The following is a 23,366-nucleotide window of genomic DNA, read 5'->3' as shown; positions in this document are numbered from 1 at the left end:
GTCTTCTGTGGTAGCAGCTAAGCAAATGCCATTGAGACAAACGGAAAAGCTAATGGATAGCTTTCTCCAGATATTACAGTACATACTGTAGACCTCCCAGTCAGTAATTACACAAAAAGCCAGTTCTTGTTGCCCAACACTAGGGTAGAGAGTCTCTCAGTTTAGTGAATGAGTTCTGCGGATCGAGTCTGGCTTGAACCCAAACCATCTCTCTCTGTCTAGAGATGCCAAGAAAGAGCCTTGGGATTTGTGCGGAAACAAACTCTCATCTAACACTTCTAATGTTCAAACTTACAAACGTTCCAGTTGAACACATTTCTCACGTGTCACTCCGGTTTTTGTTCTTCCGACTGTTCTGCGATCAGCTATATGAGCGCTGTAATGAGGTCAGCGGACCGTGACGAGGTGACAGCACTGTTTGAAATGTCTGTAGCTATTGCCCCCGGCTCACAGTGCACCATTTATTTCCCTCCATCACAGGAAAAGTCACATCCCATCTCTCTTAGGACAAAGCAGAAAATGAGAAAAACATCCAAATTGCAGCTGACGTGGGTAGCGGTGGCCGATCACATTGACTGAAAGACTGCAATACAATGAACAAGAGCTGTCACAAGAACCTCACAGAGGCAGAACGTCACCCGTTGCATGAGTGTCAACTGACGTCAAGCTCGAAACGCAGCTCAAAACATCTGAGCTCCAAAGGTGAGAGAGAGTCTTACCGTTGGTGGAGTGAAGGCTCTCCAGACTCCAGTAATGGGACATGACCCCTCGCACTGCTCTAACCCCTCCGGCCAGTTTCAGAGCTGGGCTACAGTCTGAGTCAGAGCCAGGTAACTGCTCTGAACTGCCACCACTGCAGCCACCTCCTGCCAGCGGGACGCCCACCTCACCGGCACTGTGCTGGGTGCGCATGTGGATGCACAGCGAGAGGAAGAAGGGTGGCGTCGCTTCGGCAGATGTCAGGTCCAAAGCGCGTCTCCAAGGCTCGAGTGTGCGGCGTAGCCTCAGCCTCCCTCTGTCATTCCTCACTCGCTCTTCTGCTCTTTTACTTTCACTCTTGGATGCACAGTCTCAAAGAGCTCACGGCTCAACACAGACGCCCAGACACACAATCAACCTTCTCTCTCTCCCGCACACACATACAGTCACAGGCTGGCATCACTGGGGATCCTTTAAGGGGAGGAGGACTCATATGACTCACATGGCTCAATGCGAAACGCTCGGTCTGGCGCTGAAACGGACCACCTTCCCCCTCCCTTCCAATCCCCCCTTGAGCTCCCCTCCTCCACTGTTAAAGCCAAGCTGTTAGTAAACCAAAAGACAGCGCCTGGAGAGAGCACTAGCGATGTTGAGAGTTGCAAACACCTTCTAAGAATTTAACCCATAATTAGCTGAGATGACGAGCCCAAAAATGTTCACAATTTATCACAACAAAAGCCCAAGCATGCTTGCGCAGTATGCTGATGTGATACCAAAGGACGTGATTTCCACGGAAATGGTCAGGATCTCTGGAAACTAAGAATAGAAAGGAATGTGGCTGGTGTGAAGACTTTCTCATCAGACTCAAACTTGAGGATCTTGATTTGTGCGAACCCTTGCAGCTGTGACCCACTTTACATAACATGGGAGCTGGATCCGGAAAAAAGATAAAACTCAGCGGAACATTCCTCACATTCTTGTATATGACAGGTCAGACCGGCCACTGGTTAAGATCAGGGGCTTTTAAACTTGTGTCGGGGGACCCCCCGGGGGTTGTGCAAAAAAAACAGTGCAAAAAATAACATTTGGAAAATAGTAATAATAATTATTATTGTAAGTAGTAGTAGTATTAAAGTAAATAAATAAATAATTATTATATAAATAAATATAAAAATGCAAAACACAGAATTTGAAAAATAATAATAATAATAAAAACCTTGATTGATTGATTGATTGATTGATTGATTGGAAAAGGTTCCCTCACAATTATTATTATTATTATTATTAGTAGTAGTAGTAGTAGTAGTAGTAGTGGCAGCAGTAACATTTTACTATTATTATTTATTATTATTTTCATTATTAAATTTATTATTATTATTATGTATAGTAATAGTAAACATTTTTCTATTATTATTTATTATTATTGTATTTATTATTATATGAATTATATTATTATTAATAATAATATTAAATATTTAATATAGAGATAGAACATATTGACAAAACCATTGTAAATAACAACAACAACAACAACAACATCATGGTAACTATTTTTCTCTTATAAATAGAGAGTATTTATAAGAGAAGCAAATACATAGCTGTATTTATAGAAAGAGGCTCTCTTGCAAGGGGATCTTCATATTTGGAGATCAAAATATGGCATCAAACCCCCAGTTTAAATCACACACACTTAAAAATCCAATTGGACTATTAGCCAGCAGACTAAAATAGCATAATATAATCACCATATTAGAATTCATAAAAACGCACAAGCTGAGAAAAATACGTTCAACCCAACAGTCAGAGATGCAAACAGGTCAAACAAACAGGTTTGAATGTCCCTTCAATATTTCACAGAATTGTCCAGCTCATATTGTGGTTCAGAAAGAGTAAACTCACCCAGAGGAGGGTCCTGTTCATGTGCCTCTTGTGCTGGTGTGCTGAGATTCGATTCTGTGGAGAGAAGCATGTATCGGTGTTAGTTTCTCTCATGAAGAACTCCTGAATTAAAGCTACAAACTAAGACTCGAGTTCTACATTAGCATAACCTCAATAGGAATGCTGCATTGGCTTGCCATGCGGCATACAGAAAGGTCGTAGAGTGGGCATGATGTCAGCAAGGGGCAAAAGGAGGTCATTGTTTCTTTCTCCTCATAGGAATCCATATTACATAAGGCAAGGCATTTACAGAGATCTTGCAAAATACAGAGCATGTCACAGCAATAGTGGGAGGAATATAAATATAAATGAAACAGAACAACAGTAAAAAAGATCAAGAAGTCTCAGTTCAGATCATAGATTCTGGAGAAAAAATGCACACTTTAATATATAACTGGCTCAGATTCAGTCAGGGTTTTATGTTGATCATAGAAACATAATGCTCATAACAGCAGGCAAACAAAACAGCCAACTCAAGGTCAGCCAAAGCCCATTTCATAGTAGCTTACACTTCTATTGAGACGCTCTACTCAATTTCCTAAATCAAAGTCTCCTTTCAAAAGTGTGCGTATGTGAGCGTATGTAAGGGTGGGGGTTATAAACCCATGCCAGGTCTACCTCTACACTCAGAGAGCGAGCGAAAGTGAGCGAGAGAAGGCCTGGCGCCTGTGAGTGGGTGAGAAATAATCAGCAGGATTGTTTGGCAGAAAGAGAGAGGATCAGCACTGGAGGCCTTTGAGCTCCACGCTCCATGCATTACTGCACAAAGATAGCCTCTGTGCTCCCGCTACATGCACACACGACTGAATAAAGCTTCTTCTTAAGAAATCACACGCCGTAGGTGGAATTCATCACTCATCACAGATGTACTGTTTGTTTGTGACTGCAGCTGAGCAAGGACCTCCTCAGGTTTATGTCCAGGTATCTTAACGCAAATGGGTTAGTGTTTGATGATAAAAGACTATAAATTTACATCAAAGACGTCTGTGAGTCTCTGGGCTCCCACTGTCACAAACAGAACTATAAATAACTCACAGAGGGTTATCAAAGGTTGCAGAATGAAGGTGACCATTGCCCCCTGGAGGACAATAAAATAAACCAAGACTTAAAGGAAAGATTTAGGAAGTCAATATACTTTGTACTATAATAAAAGGTTGTGGTGCAATATATAGAAGGTTTAAATGCCAATGTTCCGTACCTGAAAATGATGCACGGTGAGGCCAGCCCAAAAAGTCCAGTCCAACAGGTGTGCTCTGGGAGAAGAAGTGGTCTTTGAGAGGAACAGAGGGGAACTGCTCTGGAGAAGTGAGGGAAAGTCTAGCGCACACCTATGGATGAGATAAAAGTATATATTATGAATAATAATGAGTAAATAATATTTGCTATATATATATATATACTTTTTTACTCTACTACATACTATTTACTATATGTATATACAGTATATAATGAAAAGTACTGACAAAACAGTATATATTACTAATATTCTTTTAATATTGTTAATTATAAATAAAAATTAAATAAAACATTTATCTGTATATCTATATTTATGATGAAAAGCACTAAGAAAACAGTGTTAAAATCATTGTGATTATTAAATATAATACTATAGTCAATATGTACTGTACTGTGTACATGTACTGAGGAAAAACTGTGTAAAGTAATGCAATTGTCTTAATCATTTTAAATTACTCAAATTCATAAGCTCATTCGATATTTCTAAAAGACATCGCAAATGGTGAAAGTGTTCAGCCAGATGTTTGTGTATTCAGGCAAATTACAAGAAACGGAACAGAAATTGGAAATCCTAAAGGCACTACAAGGGAATGATTCCAGGAGCACAAAGCAGAAAGAAAGAAGAAGAAGAGACGAAAAGGTGCAGTGGGAGATGCTGATGGTCAGGCTGTTCTCCCTTTTTGACGAGTTCCTTACTTTCTCGTGCTTCTGAGATGTTGGTGAGCTAAGCTGACGCAAACTTTGCCGCGTGTTAAGCTTCTTTTTATGGGTGTTCTCCACATCAGTCAACGTTTCATATGAGCATGAACGCCGACGGGTTTCGGTCGAATTGCTCTTCCTCTCCAGATCAAGCGCCACCTCCCTGATGCCCTGAAGAGACACGGTCCAACCGTAGAGGTCTGAGATGGGTCTGGGTGCAGCTTTACCCTGCTGTCTGGACTTCACCCGAAGCACACATGCACTTCCCTGTTGTCTTCTCTCGTCTGACTGGATGGCTGGCTCAGTACTGTGCTGTACATGCTTTGAGTGCAAATTTAGGTGGTTATTGTACAGTACATGTACATGTCTTTCAATGGATTTCCACTAAGGGATGAAGTTTGTCATATGTTGACTTTTAATAATGTTAAGAAGTTAAAAGTAAACATTAGCAAGATATTTACACTGCACTGTATTTTTATATTTTTTTCAGTTATTACATTATTAATCTGTTGGATATATGCCTTATACATGTGTATTTTGTCAGCACTTGCAGGTTAGTACATAACATAACAAATGTTTGGGGTCAGTAAGATATTTTAGGAAAAAAAATGTACTTTTATTCAGCAAAGATGCATTAAAAATATGTTACAAATGATTTCTCTTTCATATAAATGGTGTTCTTTTGCAAAGAATCCTGAAAAAAATGTATCACCGTTTCTACAAAAATATTAAGCAGCTCAAATGTTTTCAACACTGATGATAATAAGAAACATTTCATAAGCACCAAATCTGCATATTAGAATAATTACTAGGATCGTCTGACATTGAAGACTGGAGTATTGGCTGCTGCAAATTGAGCTTTGCCATCACAGGAATAAATTACTACATTTTAAAATATCTTAAAGTGGCCCTATTATGGATTTTTGAAAATTACCTTTCATGCAGTGTGTAACACAGCTCTAAGTGAATGAAAACATCCTGCAAAGTTTTCAATCTGAAAGTGCACCGTGTATAAAGTTAGTGTCTCTCAAAAGAAAGAGTCGACTCTGAATCATTGAAACGAGTTGTTTTTAAAATGAATCCCAAGCCATTTCATGTTGACGTCAACATGAAAAATTAGCATATTGCCCACCCACTTGTTGGTCTTTTCACATTGGTCTGAATGAAAATGCAAATTCATTCTTTGCCACTAGGTGCCGCTTTTGGAACAGTAAAAATCGGTAAAAATAGCGGTTTCCCCAGTAAGGCTGTACACAAAGCAGCACAATCGTTTGGGAGTCGTTGAGCAAGTAAGGTAAAAATAAATGCATATTATAATACAATGAATGTGTTTTTTGACCTTGCATGCATGTCAACCTGTTGTTGGGGACTCCCAAAACCAAAATATGAACCTTTCATTACCCATAATAGGGGCACTTTAATATACAAAACAGTTTTAAATTATAGTTTTAAATTGTAATGATATTTCACAATATTATTGTTTGTACTGTATTTTTGATCAAATAAATGCAGTCTTGGTGAGCTTAAGATACTTATTTACAAAAACATTTGAAAATCTTACCAACCCTCAACTTTTAAAGGAAACAATCTACCAATGCAAAATGCACTTATATTCAAGATAAAATCAATGAAAACTAAACACATTTCATTACACCAAATACACAAAATAATGTTCTTTTTAGCAGCATCATATGACCCCTTTAAAATCTTTTACGTGTTACTTTAGGTGAAAAAATAAATCATTAAGTATTTTTTGCACTGTAGGCCACACTTTTTGAAAGGGTGGACAATGTGATCATAAATGTTCCTTGTTAGCCACTAGATGGCACTACCTTTGAGAAATATTGTGACTAAAAACATGTAACAACCCTTGTAATTTGCTGGCTAATCCAGATCAATACCAGAAAGCGCCTTAACAATCCACTTTTGCTTTGACGTATGAACAGCCTTGGGAAAAATCTAACTTAAGTAGAATTACTATACAAACAGCAAAGCTAAATATAGCAAGTGAGAAATCACATAGCAATCCCGTCCAAAATGTTCAAAGGACACATTTATGCTCTCCTAACATCATAAATTTCATAATTGACTTTGACTTACCTCTGGTTTGTTGATCAGGGATGCTGAATTCAGGCTATTTTGAGACTGGCTGTCTGAACTGCTGTCCTCTAGTAAGGACTCAGAATCAAAAGAGTGGGTTGTTGTAAGTTGTGCTGTCCTTGGTTTCAGAGACGTCGGTCTCTGAGGTGGATCGGAGAGACCGTCAGTGCTCACTCCTTGACCGAGTGAGCAGAGAGAAGATGCAACAGATCTCGAAGGGTAACGGAAGCTCCTCCGGTGTGTCCAGCCCAGACCAGGACTATGAGGTTTAGGGCTCATGGGCCTCGTTGGCGTATCAGTGGTCTCAAAACAGCTTAAAGATCTGGTCCAGGTAGGTGACATCTGGTTTGCAAGTGCAAAAACAGTTTGGTGTACAGGTGATTGCGACCTATCCTCTACACTGGACTCTAAGCCATCTTCTGAGATCTGGTCAGAATCTAAGTAAGGCACACAAGGCAGCTCACCTCCTTCCAGATATTTTCTGTCTTCAGACTGTTCCTGAAGACCAGATTTCAAACTCTGTGAATCAGAATGGCACGTGCTCCTCAAACTCTTTTGGGAAGCTGGTGAGCTATTAAGTCTGGACCTGTTCTGAGGAGCACAGAAGGCACAATCGATATGGCTCTGATGTATGGACTTGTCACAGACCATCCCAGGAACCGATAGAGTTCTTTTGCAAAGTTCTGCTTCCTTAGACCGTTTAGACTTCCTCCAGGACTGCTTGGTTTTTACCTCCTCATTCTCTGACTGTGCAATCTGCTCCTGGTTGTCCCTCTCAGGATATCTGGACTCAAACAGGCTAGACAGAGACTTGTGAGCCATTGCGAGCTTCATGCGCAAGTTTAAGTTATCAGTACTCTTGCTTCTTTTTTGTTGCAATCCCTCTGTCGTTGGGGAAACTCTAAAATTCAGTGCATCTCCATCTTTGTGCTGCTGATACAAATTTTGGGATTGTGTATACTTCTCTCTATTCTGCATGTTTAAAGCAAAAGCTTTTTCAAAAATATCATCATTGGAGTGGTCAACAAACTTTGTAATGTCTGTAAGATGATCTGTACTTTGAGAAAAAGAGGTATTGTACAGTGAAGGGTTGGATTTGTTATGTGTGGTTGACCTATTGTACTTCAACTCACCCCGTTCATCTCCATCCTCATTGGAATCTTTAATTTCTGGATCAACCTTGCTATTGCCTTTGTGTTCTCGTTTAATCTTGCGGAATGAGGGCATTCGAGAAAAAACAGAAAACACAGAACCCTTCCCTGATTGGGTTCTCTTATTTCTTGAACCACGAAGACTAGATGATGACTGAGTGCTGTCCTCCGTCTCTTCACTGTTGGTACTGGAGTCAAGGTCTTGTGACACAAAACTGGAAACACTATAACCATCACTATCAAAACCATTTGATAAAGAGCTCATTGTTTCTCCAGCATCTTGTTCATTCATGACAGTGGCTACGTTGGCTTTTGTACACATGGCAGAAATGTTCTCATGTGGGCGGTTTGTGACGTCATCACAAGAGCTCCATTCCTCACTGAATCCACCTTCTGATAATGGACTTCCTCCCTGTTGCTCCCCCAGTCCATTTTCTATCACAAATGAGCTCTCCGGTGAACGGTCCAACTCCAAAATGGCCTCTAAATTAGTGATGGGTAAAATACGGCAACATGAAACAAATGCACCCTCGGTCTCCGAGTTGCGCAGATGCAAAGGTTGCTTACATAGAGGATCAGAAGTTTCACATATTGAATCAGTGCTTTCAGGAGAGCTAGCCATGAAAGTTTCAAGCTTTCTCTCCATGTTTTCCAATGCATAAGTATCATCGACCTTGAGTGAGCCACTCAGTGGTAATGTGCTTTTCTCTTGGACGGGCTCCGGATGTTTGTGTGCAAGCAAATGGCCAATATGTGAAAATTCACAGTTTGTAGAGTCTGCATTAACCTCTCCATGTGTGTTGCATTGGTCATGTGTGTGTGAGGGACTCAAGGTTTGCAACACTGCAGTTCTGCTCTGACTGATGCCGTCTGTGCCCTTGAACTGAAATCCTCCTGCTGTCTGCTCTCCTTCCACTGCAGACGAGGGCAGCTGGCACTCCTTTCCACCACAGCAATCACAGAGCTGCTTTAGTATAGCATCTCTATGGCTGCTGAATTCATTGAATTCAGAAGGTTTAGCAACATTATCTTTGCTGTCAATTGCAGTCCTCATTTCAGGTGCTTTAAAGGGAGTAGCCTGACTAGGAGGGGCATTGTCTTTGCAATCACCACCTTTTGAGAGTAAAGATCCAGCATTGATACTAAACCTGCTGTATTTTTGCAAAGAATTGGGCAAAGAGATCTGTTCACCTGAGGCACACTCTTCAAAAGTAATGGCTTTAATATTATTATTTGTGTCTGAGCTGTATTCATTGTTTCTACTGTTCAGCTGGGAATAATCAAAAGGGGATTGTGCATTTGTGAAAGGATCAGTACATGCACTAGACAAAATATCAATATCCGGCTCAATTGTTTCAACTGACTCGTTTTGTCTTGCTTGTTTGTCAGACAGGGTGTCGGGTCTGTGAAATTGTTTGGAGGTCTCTGTATATTCTATAATGCAATGTGCTACTTGTTTACAGTTCATATGAAGGCCATCACTGAGCTCAAAGCAAACATCTGTGGGGCTGACTTGAGATTTGTCATACGAAATCTCAAACAGACTAGCCAGAGATTCGACAGGACTGTCTACAGGACACCCATCGGCTTCAGCTGTCTTCATGTCAGGACACGTGACACTCAATGACTTAGGCCTAGTGTATTCTATGCATCCCGAACTATCAGAGTAAATTACTGACTGTTCTATCGAGGGAACTATTGTACATTCTTTCTGGTACCCTTTAATGATGTGATGTGTTTTGCTATTTTTCTGTGTTCCTTCTAAAACGTCACCATCATTGGTATCAAACGTTTTAGGGTTAACATACACTTGTGCTTCAGTGAATTCACCCTGTGTGTTACAGTTAATTCTGCTATTACGGCACTGACGGGTTTCATAACAATCTGCCTCAGGCTCATGTTCCCCTAAAACAATGTCCTTTAAGCAATGACTGTCCATGTGATAACTACTAACTGAGTAATCCTTTTTTTCAGTGTGCATTTGTAAAACTGGGAAATTTTGTTGACCGTAATGAGGTCTGGCCTGCAGATCTGACTGTTCTGAGGTCCGGTCATTGATCACATGCTGATTCAGTGAATCTGACACTCCAGCAGAAGTTGCATTAGGCACATTTGAGAAAGCTCTCTCAGCTGCAAAAGACTCGCATTCAGAAACAACACTTGGGGTGTCATTTAAGTTCTGCTTTTTTAAATTTAGACTGTTATTCTTTTCGAAGTTCAAATCGAGTTCTTTGTCAGTATCCTTTGATGAAAGCCTTCCAGATGTTTTCAAGGACTGACTGACTTCACAATTCATGCATACGTCCACGGAGTCCTGTTTTAATTGTCCCTTTTCATAAAGAGAAGCTGTGTTTGAAATAAAACCAGAGTCTGACTCGGTCACAGTCCACTGGGTATTCATAGAATTTGCCTTAATGGAATCAACTTGTGATTGGCTGTGTTCCACTGAAGTTTGTGATTGGCTGTGTTGCACTGAAGTTTGTGATTGGCTGTGTTCCACTGGAGTTTGTGATTGGCTGTGCTCTATGGTGTTCTGTGATTGGTTTTGTTCTGCTAAATCCTGTGATTTCCTGTGTTGTATGGAATTCTGTGATTGGCTACATTCTATAGACTTCTGTAACTGAATGTGTTCTGATGTAGTATGTGACTGACGTTTTCTACTTTCTAATGTGTTTTCTACTGAATCCTGTGATTGGCTGCATTCTACAGAATCATTTGATGGGCTAAGTTCTATAGAATCCTGTGATTGGGTGTGTTGTAGTGAGGTCAGTGACAGAGTATATTCTACTGGGTCTTGTGATTTGTTGTGGTTAATTACATTTTGCGATAGCATGTCTTCTACTGAGCTGTGTGACTGGCTGTGTTCTACTGAGTCCCGTGATTGGTTGTGTTCTACTGAATTCTGTGATTGACTGCATTTTACACAATCCTGTGATTTGGGGTGTTCTACTGGGGTCTGTGATTGGCTGTGTTTGATGAAATTTTGGGATGGCATGTCTTCTGAGCTCTGTGACTGACTGTGTTCTACTGAGTCCTGTGATTGGTTGTGTTCTGCTGAATTCTGTGATTGACTGCATTTTACAGAATCCTGTGATTTGGTGTGTTCTACTGGGGTCTGTGATTGGTTGTGTTCTACTGAATTCTGTGATTGACTGCATTTTACAGAATCCTGTGATTTGGTGTATTCTACTGAGCTCTGTGACTGGCCGTGTTCTATTGAGTCTTGTGATTGCCTGTGTTTTACTGAATACAGTGAGTGGCTGCATTCTATAGAATCATGTGATTGGCTGCATTCTACAAAATCCTTTGGCTGACTATGTTCTACTGAGTCTTGTAGTTGGCTGTCTTCTACTGAATTCTGTGATTGCCTACATTCTACTGAATCCTGTGACTGACTGTGTTCTATTGAGTCTCGTGATTGCCTGTGTTCTGCTGAATTCCGTGATTGGCTGCATTCTACAGAATCCTGTGATTGGATTTGTTCTGTTGATGCCTGTGATTGGCTGTGCTCTACTGAGGGCTGTGATTTGCTGTGCTCTACTGAGGGCTGTGATTTGCTGTGCTCTACTGAGGGCTGTGATTGGCTGTGTTTTGTTGACTCCTCAAATTCCTGTTCAATAGGCTTCTCAACTGATACAGACTCATATACAGAAAGTTGACGTGATACAGATAAACTGATCTTATTTTCATCAACACCCAGCTCACGACATTCGTTATCTTTACTATTCGCAACAGATGCATTCGAAATCAACTGTACTTCAGTGTTACTACTGTCAATATAAGTTTGCTGTAACTGCTTCTCACTTGAGGTTATGAACTGTATTCGCGGCTCATTGTGTCCTGACTGAGTGTCTGTGATATTTTTGTTAATTTGATCCCATTTTGATCTTCTCTCAAAGGTGTCAGCAAACTGAGACTTGGCTCCATCACAGTCTGTTAAGGTCAATAATGAGTCATTAGCACATGGCTCAGTGAGTGTTTGTGGTTCTACAGCGTTCCCTAATGCCAGTAGGGGTGTTACGATGTAGGATTGGTCATTCCTTGAAGAAGAATCAACATCAGGTCCCGCTGGAAAATTGCTGAAAACCTCCTCACATTCCGGAGCACCCTTAGCTTGAGACATTTCAGTGCCATCAACTCCCATGCACATCATCCCCATATTTTCAGTCTGCTTTTGCAATTGTTCTCTATCCTCTGTTCTACTGAGACTGTCAGCATGATTGACAGAATGATGCAGTTTTGATGAAGAGGGATCTCTCCTTCTAACCGAAGGTGAGTGTGAGTCCAGATGACCCACAGAGCTGAGCGGTGTCCTGCAGCAGTCCTTAGTTTCATGACTCAAGCCAGAGAAAGTGTCACTGTGCCATGAGTGTGTGTCAAAATATTCCTCTTTTGTGCCCTGTGCTGCTTCAGAAACTGGCTCACACCATTCCTGATAGTCCTGTTGCTCTCCATGCCCCTCCTGCAGAGACTCCCCATCATCCAGACAGGCTGCCTCACTCCCAGAGTCCTCTAAAGCTGGGGCCTAAGAGGACAAAGAGAATATGTGAGTTATTTTGCTGTTCTTAACAAAGAGGACTTTATTTTTCTTAAAGTAAACAGTTTATAAGTGACATCAGTGAGGCAATTCAAAATCGGAATTAAACAATTTGTTGAGTCTTTTTTTTGTCTGCAATCAATTTAACTCTAAAGAAGAACATATGTTTGTGAAGTCACCCACAGTCACAGAGGTATGATAATCATTCAATTACTCTTGAATTCTTTCCCCTCACACCTGGAACTAATGTGTCACTCAACCATGTCCTGCTTCATGCAGCTAAATCAAAGCTCTTTAGAAAGCATTTGCTTATATGAAGCATCTGATCCATTAGCTCATTTGTTCAAGGAATCGTTTTCCCACAAACAAAATTGTACATGATGATGAACAGATGCATATGTAATGAACACATGAGAGCACAACAGATTGCATGAATCATTAACATCATATTAGCACAAACAACAGGGGAACAAAAATATATCACAGTCAATAGAGAAAAATGAATTTGTAGCCAGATAGTGTGGTTACAAAATCTACCAGTAGGGACTAACTGGACCATGTTTAAGAGGAAAAAACTTGACCCCTTGAGCTCCACTCATAGTCAGTAGGATGTGGAAAGGGATGGGAACTTGCACCAGAGCAGACATTTGAACCGTCATCCAGCTTAGAGCAAACATACAAACATTCCCCTAAGTAGACCACCAGCCAACCTGCAGTTTTTTTTTTTCAGCACATTCCATAATCCCTTCTTATTGGCCTCATTACCCACTGGTCTGTATACCAGTAACTAACCATGTCTCCAATCTTGTGAGCCCAAAAGATTGTAAAAGCAGACACCAGACTAAGTCAATCTGCTAAAGAAAAGAGATGAAAGCCCCCTATCATACCCTGCTTGTACTTAATAATTAAGGGGTCATCAAGCACAGCACATCTCCAGCTAATCCAGACAGGTCAACCTACTCCAAGGCCTTCAGATTAAATTAGAAAGGACATTAAGAAGAATGGCTTTAGGAACAGCAGGTAACAAAGAGTGCCAAATACTCCTGCACAGTCTTTGCTTGAATCTTATTTTTGGAAGTAGTAATACTAGATAGATAGATAGATAGATAGATGCTGTTTTCTCCTTTTCAACTCCCTAATGTTCAATATCCTATTAACAGAACTTATATCTTACATGTTTAACAAAATATCAGTGTCAAACTGTGACAGAGTGGTAGTGGTAGAGTAAAACCTGTCCGCATTGGCCTCAGCCAACAACACAACGTCATCTGACCCCATTCAGGAACCAGAGCTTGTTTTGCCAAATTGATTACAGTTGATTGGGTTTGTGTTCAAGCGTGAATATACAGTATATACAGTAGCCATATGAGGTAAAAATGTTAAGACAGAGCCAAAAAGAACACATGCGATCATGCACATGGAACTGCTAATGACACTTAAGGGGGCATATGATGCGATTAAAATTTTTCCTTTCTCTTTGGAGTGTTACAAGCTCTTGGTGCATAAAGAAGATCTGTAAAGTTGCAAAGACTAAAGTCTCAAATCCAAAGAGATATTCTTTATAAAAGTTGAGTCAACCACGCCTACCTAAAACGGCTCGTTCTAACACGCCACCACATGTCTACGTCACAATGTGGGAAGATTTGCATAACGCCGTCCAAATGTTCACGCAAAGAAAGAAGGCTTTTTTTTTTTGTGAAAAAGTCATTGCCCCCTAAATCTAATAACTGGTTGTTCCACCCTTTGCAGCAACAACTGCAATCAAGCGTTTGCGATAACTGGCAATGAGTCTTTCACATCGCTGTGGAAGAATTTTGGCCCACTCTTTTTTTGCAGAATTGTTTTAATTCAGCCACACTGGAGGGTTTTCAAGCATGAATGACTGTTTAAGGTCATGCCACAGCATCTCAGTTGGATTTAAGTCCGGACTTTGACTTGGCCACTCCAAAACCTACATTTTGTTTTTCTCGAGCCATTCAGAGGTGGACTTGCTGGTGTGTCTGGGATCACTGTCCTGCTGCATAACCCAAGTGCGCTTGAGCTAGAGGTCACAAACTGACGGCAGGACATTCTCCTTCATGATTTTCTGATAGAGTGCAGAATTCATGGTTCCATCAATTATGGCAAGTCATCCAGGTCCTGAAGCTGCAAAGCAGCCCCAGACCATCACACTACCACCACCATGTTTGACTGTTGGTATGATGTTCTTTTTATGAAATGCTGTGTTGGTTTCATGCCAGATGTAACAGGACACACACCTTCCAAAAAGTTCAACTTTTTTCTCATCAGTCCACAGAATATTTGCCCAAAAGTCTTGGGGATAATCGAGATATTTTTTGGCAAATGTGAGACGAGCCTTTTTGTCAGCAATGGTTTTTGTCTTGGAACTCTCCCATGGGTGCCGTTTTTGCCCAGTTTCTTTCTTATTGTTGAATCATGAACACTGTCCTTAATTGAGGCAAGTGAGGCCTGCAGTTCTTTAGATGTTGTTCTGGGTTCTTTTATGACCTCCTGGATGAGTCGTCGTTGCACTCTTGGTGTAATTTTGGTAGGTCGGCCACTCCTGGGAAGGTTCATCACTGTTCCAAGTTTTCTCCATTTGTGGATAATGGCTCTGACCATGGTTCGCTGGAGTCCCAAAGCCTTAGAAATGGCTTTATAACCCTTTCCAGACTGGTACATGTCAACTATTTTGTTTCTCATCTGTTCTTGAATTTCTTTAGATCGCTGCATGATGTGTTGCTCTTTAAGCATGCTTCACTTTGTCAGACAGGTTCTATTTAAGTGATTTCCAACATGTCTGGCAGTAATCAGGCCTGGTTGTGGCTAGTGAAATTTAACTCAGCTTTCTAAAATAATGTGGTTAATCACAGTTCTTTCATGATTTAACAAGAGTGGGCAATTAATTTTTCACATAGGGCCAGGTTGGTTTGGACAGCTTTTTTCCCTTAATAAATGAAATCATCATTTCAAAACTGCATTTTGTATTTACTTGCATTATCTTTGTGTAATATTAAAATTTGTTTGATGATCTAATTCTTTTCAGTATGACAAATAAGCAAAAAAAAACACAAAAAAAACCGGAGGGGACAAAAACCTTTTCACGGTACTGTATGTGAGACTTTATGTATAATGATGAGGTAATCTAAGACCATACCTTCTACCAGCTCTCTCATCAGATCTCATCAGTCAGGATTTTAAGTAATAGTAAAATAGTAAAATGCCTTTGCAGAAATGTTTGCTTTACAAATAATTTAAGCTGAATAAAACCCAGTGGATATATTTAAGAGCTTTAGCTTTCCAAGTATAGTGGAGCCTTCATGAGAACTGCTGTGCATAAGAAGTGGTTGTGGTGATTTAGAGCAGGTGCACACACAACTGAGATCCTCCCTGTGCCAACTAAATCAGCTGACTTCAGATCAGAAAAACAGCTATAAACAAAGCTCTCTCCAAAAGCACCACGGGTCATTCTATTTCATACAATATCCTTCTTAATGTTTTTAAAACACTCATTAATCCAAAAACACTGTAAACAACAGCCTTGAGACTGTATTTGCATTGGTTAAAATCTTAGACCCACAATTAAACAATCAAATTAAGTGCAATGAACTATAATGCATGAATATTTTCCTACCACTGCCCTGATGGTAGAGAAATCTCTTCTTATGCAATAAACAGGGAAGAAGACATGATTAATTCTACTCTTTTATAGATTAATTTGTGTTTTTTAAATACTTAATCACACTAAATGAATGCATTACAGCCCTAAGTTTCACATGTTCCAACACTGTCATTTTTGTCGGTTTATTTGAAGATTATCTTCCAGCTATCTTTAGGGTCATGTGCTCACTTTGTTAGGAATACCCAATTTGAGCCATTATATCTTCATCAAAGGTCCTTTTATCAGGCATTGCATATTTTACTTTGAAGTGCAGGATCTGCAGGTATGAGGCTCCTTGTTTCATTGCCAAAGTATTATGAACATGACTGGCACTCTTTGATTTTTTTTAAATTGCACTAGAAGTCTAGATCAGATATTCATTGTAGAGCATTTGAGGCTTTTCAACTGCACAGTTACACTCTAATCATTAGTAAGCATATAATTCAGCTTGATCTACTGAATGAAGACCTCCAGAAGCAGCATGCAACACACTGGCTCTGTAAATCAGATCAGTGGCATGCACATCACACTTGCATACTGAGCATGCTGTAAATTTTCAGAAGATGTGCACACTGTCTGACAGACAGTGAAGGTCAATGCTACTGTTGAGATAAATCTAATTCAGAGATTTCAGTGACAACAAAGAAACAGAGACATAGGCTAAGGAACGTTGTGTTTCTGAGATCAGCCATTTTCAACTCTGCTTGCATTTTGACAACCATAAAACATGTTAAAATTACTTGAATTGTCCAAATGTTTTTTTGATTACTACATTTTCATGGCCGTTTGTAGAACTCGCTATGCATGAATTGGATCATGTGATTTACAACCTGTGCTTTTCACCTGATTTACCATAAGTCAGACTTTTCTCACAGGAGTCTGAGAGCGGAATGTAATCTCCCAGTCTGTTTTTTTTGTTTTCCAAATCTGATTATCATATTATCTGAAATCCCTCATGATGCACTGAAGCACAAGCGGTTAAATACACCCTCATCCCCGCAATTTCTCTCAACTATTAGGGATCCCAGATAAAGGGCACTGCGTGTTGAATCAGCGGACCAAATAACAATTGGTTTCTTGTTCCTAATGAGGAGGTGATGAGCAGCTTATGCAACGCTCCCCTGCTGAGAGACAGAATTTAAAGCCTTGCACTGATAACTCTCAAAGAGACACAGAAGAAAAATGCACAGGGAAACGACCTTTGCCCTATAAACTCATGCCACGGCTCCCTAATCTCTGTTGTCCGTTCAAATCGGCAGAAGTTTGTTTACCAAACAGAATGATATATACTTTATCAGTGGTTGCATAATCTAAACAGTCACAATCGCCAAAACACAAGGGAGCTGTTTTCCCAAAAACAGGTTTACAGGGCAGGGATATAACTTGCACACAACAACACATCCATTGAACCATTGCTAAATGCGAAATGCTATATGTAAAACAAAACACAGATATAACAGTTACAACTTTGTACCTTCTCTAACCCTAAATGGTACATATTAGTACCTTAAAGGTATATAATAGTATTTTAAAAGTACATATTAGTACCTAAAGTGTACACTTATGCTCCAGTGACAGTTTTGTACCTGTTTTCTGAGTGTATGACCTACGATCTCAAGAACCACTGAACAGATTCCACACAATACTTGTTTTAACTCATCCAATTACTGTATATATGTATGTAAAATCTGACTAAGCTACAGTGGTAATGTTTAAAATGACCACAGAGATCTTATGGCCAAAAATCATAGACCATCTATTGAGAAAAGCACAGGCTGGGGTCTGAGACAGGGGGCTACAACACCTCTACTTCACACTAGGTAGCTCGTAGCCTCTTGGAGTTGGTTTACATTCCTGTCCTGCTATCGCTCTCATTCTCTGTGTCTGAATGGTCTGGTCTGGTCTGGTCTTGTCTCTTCTCTGGGGAAATAGAAAATCTGTCCACATCTATTATAAACATTTTTTCCTAAGTGAAACTTCAGGAAGACACTGAAAATGCCTCATTGCGGGACATTTAAACAGCATTAGGGCTTTACATAACATAAAATCCTTAGTTGAGACTTACATTTGCATGTTCACAATCAGTTCTTGCTGTCATGTTATACTCTAAATCAGACTGTTTGGAAAGGCCACATAAGCTACTGAAAAATAATACTTAAAATAATTTGGTATGTCGTCTGCTTGCATTTACAGACACTTCTTCTGATCTTCTTCATGTGTCACATGCCACAAGACTCAAATTTCACTAAATGTTTTGTTTAATGAAGCACATAAATCTCTCACTGCTCCATTGTTTTTTCTTCAATTAATTTGTCCGTCTATTTCCCTGTCAGGCCAAATGTAATAGAAGCCGATGTATTGAGTAACTGAGTGTGGTATGTAATCGGCATTCTCAAACCTGTATGTCAGAGGGATTGGGGGCCTCGAGCATCAACTCTCACACACACACACACACACACACACCTATCAGTCCCAAACAACAACATGCGTGCTAACACATGCATCCACACCCATACTTTTACTCATGTCTAGCTCTGACATGCCAAAACACTGTGATTCAAAGAGAAACCGGATAATCAAACTGCCCCAGGAAAACACAGATGTGAAAAACAACTCCCATTCATGTGCAATCTGATCGCTGATATTCCTGGCGGGAGAGCAGATTGGGACAGATCCTCTGTCGCATTGCTCTTCCCTTGAAAACAGTATTGTTTGGGAAAAGTGCTGTTTCACGGCTTTAATTTCAGCTGGCGGCATAGAGATATAAAAGGCCAAAATTTACGTTCATAGCATGAAGTTTGACAACTGATTGATTAAGCTGTTGAGTGCTTATGTCAACAAAATTAAGGCTGAACTGATCAGGAAGCGGTTATGCTGACTGAGCGCATGCATAAACTGCCTACATTCCCATGCCAAAAAGGCAAAATATGAATTCAAAAGAATCTCTTTCAGAGAGAGCCAGGCTGTGGGGTTTTCATTAATTCACAACCATAATCTGACTCATGCTGTGCATGACATATTGCAATTCGACAATGCCCTTCAACGAGAGGTTCTTACATCACAGATGAGGCTGCTAGAAGAGCTGAGTAAGACACAGAGCACTGCGCTTAAACTGAGCTGCAACTGCAGTCCTGCGTCAGGACACTCGTACTTCATTACAATGCATCTGTAAGTGTCTTGCCTATGGGTCAGGTGGCTAGATCTACATGGCACATTTCAACATTCCAGGAAACCAGCTTAGTTTGCTTTTCTAGCAGTTTAAGAAGTAGCAGACATGATGTACATTAGCTCCAAGAAATATTTAAACATTGAAAAATAATGTGTTTTTTGAACATTAAAGCATGTCAACATATTCTGTTACACCAAATACACAAAATAATGATCTTTAAAAAAGCATCATATGACCCCTTTAAAGGGATAGTTCACCCAAAAATGAAATTATGATTCTGTCATCATTTCTTTACTGTCATTTCGCTCCAAACCTGTATAACGTTCTTTCTTCTGTGAAACACAAAGAAAGATATTTTGAAAAATGTTGGTAACCAAACAGTTTTGGTTACAATTTGACTTTGTAAGGATAAAAGAAACTCAGGAAACTCAGATACTTTGATCTCCTGAGAAACAGACAATACACTGGCACCTTCAAGACACCCCACAGAGGGGTGGATCCTAAAAACGACATAGATTCCTAATGAACGAGTAAAATACAAAGTAAAGAGTTAATTAGAATAATCGAATGTCAGAATAATCAGAGACCGACAAACAACCGATCTCCCTTTCAACCAAAATTCGAGGTCATACTAAAATGGAGTCAGATTGAGTTAAACCTAAATTGAATAACTCTGCGCGCTGAAAAGACCGAACACGCAAGTGACCTTCATCCACCACTGGATACCTTCCTTGGGCCAAGTGTGTGGACCTTACAGTGCTATTGTATGGAGAAAAAAAAAATTTCAGAAAACTCAAAATATCTATTGTGTTTACCAGAAGAAAGAAGGTCATACAGGTTTGGAACATCATGAAGGTGAGTAAATGATATAATTTTAATTTTTGAATGGAATATTATCTAAATGGTATCATTTTGAATGGTATCTAAATCACAATTAAGATAAGAGATAAAATAGGAATTATGGTTTGAAGAAAAAGAAAAAAAGGTAAATATCACTTGTAAACAGAATATTGTCAATATTGCCATTTTGTCTGTCTATTGATTGATTGATTGCTTGATTGATGCCAAAATTCTAAATTGTGACAATATTTTATTTAGTAATGGTTTAGTAATTATGTGCATTTCGGATACATAAAATGCTAGCTATGAATGTAAGGAGTCTGTCATTTTATTCCAAAATGTTAGAAATACATCACTGTATTCAATGCAATTCCAAAAAATAAAAATCATTAATTTAACATTTGTTTTAAGATTTATTTATTTTAAGAGAATTGCTTATGAGTCCATGTTTTATAATTTAAAGTTTTTGTAAAATATTTTGCAAAGTTTTAAAAAAGTATGTTTCAAACTTTGTAAAACAAATGCAATGACATTTATACATTGAAGATTTATACAAGTCTTCAAATACAGTTTGGGGCCACAATATGAAAAATGTGCTGAAAACATACGGTAACACTTTAGTATAGGGACCAATTCTCACTATTAACTAGTGGCTTATTAGCATGTCTATTATTAACATATTGGCTGTTTATTAGTATTTATAAAGCACATATTCTGCATAACCATATTCTACATCCCTAATCATACCCAATACCTAAACTTAACAACTACCTTACTAACTAATATTAAGCAGCAAATTGGGAGTTTATTGAGGCAAAAGTCGTAGTTAATGGTTTGTTAAGAGAAAGGAAAACTTGAAATCGCATCATATGACCCCTTTAACATATTGGCTGTTTATTAGTATTTATAAAGCACATATTCTGCATAACCATATTCTACATCCCTAATCATACCCAATACCTAAACTTAACAACTACCTTACTAACTAATATTAAGCAGCAAATTGGGAGTTTATTGAGGCAAAAGTCGTAGTTAATGGTTTGTTAATAGTGAGAATTGGACCTTAAAATAAAGTGTGACCAAACATACAGTACATATCTTGGCACATATTTCTTTTGATTTTTGAAGAATTTTGTATGCATGAATGCGTATTTAAAAACAGGAACACTGCAAGTGACAAAACTTTTCCGCACAGACTTACTGGAGGCCAATGGCAGCATGTCAAAAGGCTTCCACCTCGGCAGTGACAATAACTGTAAATTCAGCTGGCTGGACACTCTTGTTCTCTCTCTTATATAAGTTAAGTTTGACCCTCCTCAAGCTGAAAAACTACTCGCCTTGTTGTGCCACTGAAAACCATTTTTTTTAAACCAGCACCTCCCCAAATTCATGACAACGCTGAAGACGCTGCCAGTACTGAGTACACTCATGCACACTAATGCGGCCCTAGGTGAAGCTTCACTGACTCAGTGGGAGAAAGTCCAGGCGGTGATCTAGGCGTCCTTTATTTAATCAAAGACATATGTGATCTCAAGAAACAAGCCAAAGGATACAACCAAACTGCAATTATAGGAAGTTTGTCAGACATTTGACACAAAAAACCATCTTTGTTTGATACTAAAAGAATCACTAATTCAAAAAGTGCAAACTTAATATCATTACACTGAATAAAAGCAAATGTATCAGATCCTGACATGCTAATATTATCTGCTATGACATTTTTCATCTAAAACATATCTTTCACCAAAGCAAATATGTCAAAAATGTACCTTTGAACTCAAGGCTGTCCTCTTTCCAAGAAGCAAAGTTGCAAGATAACCTATTAAGAACAGCTTCAAATGAAAATTAACCGAATGCCATAACTAACCACAATGACAGTGTGATGTTAATCTGTTCCAACAATCCGTAACCAACACAAAGCTATGAAAACAAGCTAAAGCACTCTTACCTTAAAGAAGCTTCGTATGAAGTATATAGCACTCAACATTGTGAGTGTGTTGAGGAGGGGACGGCTTCAATCCTCTTTCACTCCCCCTCTAACCCTCTCTCTCTCTCTATCCTCATGTCCTGTTGAGAGTTTCTCAAGCCCGTTCCGGCCGCATGCTTACTTGTTGCTATTTAGGAGCGCTCTAAGACTCATGACACAGCCAGAGAGAGAGAGAAAGGGAGCAAGAGACACGCAGAGAGAGACAGAATGAACCTGTCATGCCATGCCAGTGGCTTAAGTTTCCTAACAATGAGCACTCCTCCGTTCAACTCAGCTATGTAAAAACAACCGTCTTAGCCAGAGAATCATTTAACCATTTCACTTCTTATCCTACGAGCATCTTAAGATTTAATTACGCTGTCTGAGGCCAGTCTGAGGTACAATAACAGCGTGCGAGTCCGGCTGGGGTGGATTAAAAAGAGTGTTGTGGGTGGGAAAGCATTAGGTCATTTTATTTGATTTTTTTATATTGTTGGGTGAATGTCTGTGAAACTCCCAGTGCTAATGCTTTAATCTTAAACCTCCCGCCCAGCAACTGTACCTGTGTTGTCTTGATTTATATAAACACTATGAGTGTGAAGTAAAAGTAAACATCACTTGGCCGTCCCTGCAGTGAGGTCAAGTGGGCACACGCTCTCCAAAGGCCTGGTGTTATCACGTGTTTATGATAGTGCTGTGAAACATATTGTAGGAAGGTTTAACGCATGAGGAGAGGACCTGCAGTGGAAAGTGATTTTTATCTTATAGCAGAGGTATATGTGTAACTTGTGTCACCAAAAACAACTAAATGACTGTTTCTATGTTTCTCCGTCACAAACAGATAGTCCCACCCCAAATGGATGCCATTGGTTGTGCCAGTTTGGTTAAGATCAAACAAACAGAGCAATCTTTTGACTGTGCCACAGACCCACAGCTGCTTTCAGAGAAATCAACCTACAAATAGCTTACATATAGTTACCTATAACGGGAGATAATATACACTTTGTAGCATTTTATTGTTTTGTTTTGTTTTTTTTCAGTAAGATGTTTTTGAACATCTTGAAGTCTCTTATGCTCACCAAGACTGCATTTATTTGATCAAAAAATTTTAAACATTAAAATACTGTAAAAATAGTAATATTGTGCAATATTACACTCTTAAAAATAAAAGTTCTTTATTGGCATCAATGGTTCTATGAAGAACCTTGAACATCTATGGAACTTTTCAAATGCAGAAAAGGTTCTTTATAGTTGAAAAAGTTTCTTTAGATTTTTAAAGGGGTCATCGGATGCTACATGCACTTTTACAAGTTGTTTGAACTGAAATGTGTGTTGGCAGTGTGTGTACACAACCACCCTATAATGATAAA

General features: G+C 39.4%; 1 protein-coding gene across 11 annotated transcripts in view; it reads right to left on the bottom strand.

Moving 5' to 3' along the window:
• The window catches only part of LOC107710620 (rho guanine nucleotide exchange factor 4-like), an 86,120-nt gene that overhangs the window by 33,595 nt on the left and 29,159 nt on the right, over nucleotides 1-23,366 (bottom strand). For 7 of the 11 annotated variants that reach the window (XM_016515442.1, XM_016515448.1, XM_016515444.1 and 4 more), the window contains 4 exons: nucleotides 6,673-12,348; nucleotides 4,570-4,893; nucleotides 3,836-3,965; nucleotides 2,599-2,652 (listed from right to left, as the gene is read on the bottom strand). In XM_016515442.1, coding sequence (XP_016370928.1) covers nucleotides 2,599-2,652; nucleotides 3,836-3,965; nucleotides 4,570-4,893; nucleotides 6,673-12,348 — 6,184 coding nt within the window. Of the gene's footprint in view, nucleotides 1-719; nucleotides 1,175-2,598; nucleotides 2,653-3,835; nucleotides 3,966-4,569; nucleotides 4,894-6,672; nucleotides 12,349-21,799; nucleotides 21,852-21,978; nucleotides 22,181-23,366 lie in introns of those variants that run through there. The other 4 variants (XM_016515439.1, XM_016515443.1, XM_016515441.1 and 1 more) reach the window with 4 other exon arrangements.

This window comes from Sinocyclocheilus rhinocerous, unplaced genomic scaffold (genome assembly GCF_001515625.1).
Source record: "Sinocyclocheilus rhinocerous isolate Xijiao unplaced genomic scaffold, SAMN03320098_v1.1 scaffold507, whole genome shotgun sequence".
Classification (NCBI taxonomy): Eukaryota; Metazoa; Chordata; class Actinopteri; order Cypriniformes; family Cyprinidae; genus Sinocyclocheilus; species Sinocyclocheilus rhinocerous.
The sequence above is the reverse complement of the archived record's forward strand: the minus strand, read 5'-3'. Positions and strand labels throughout refer to the sequence as shown.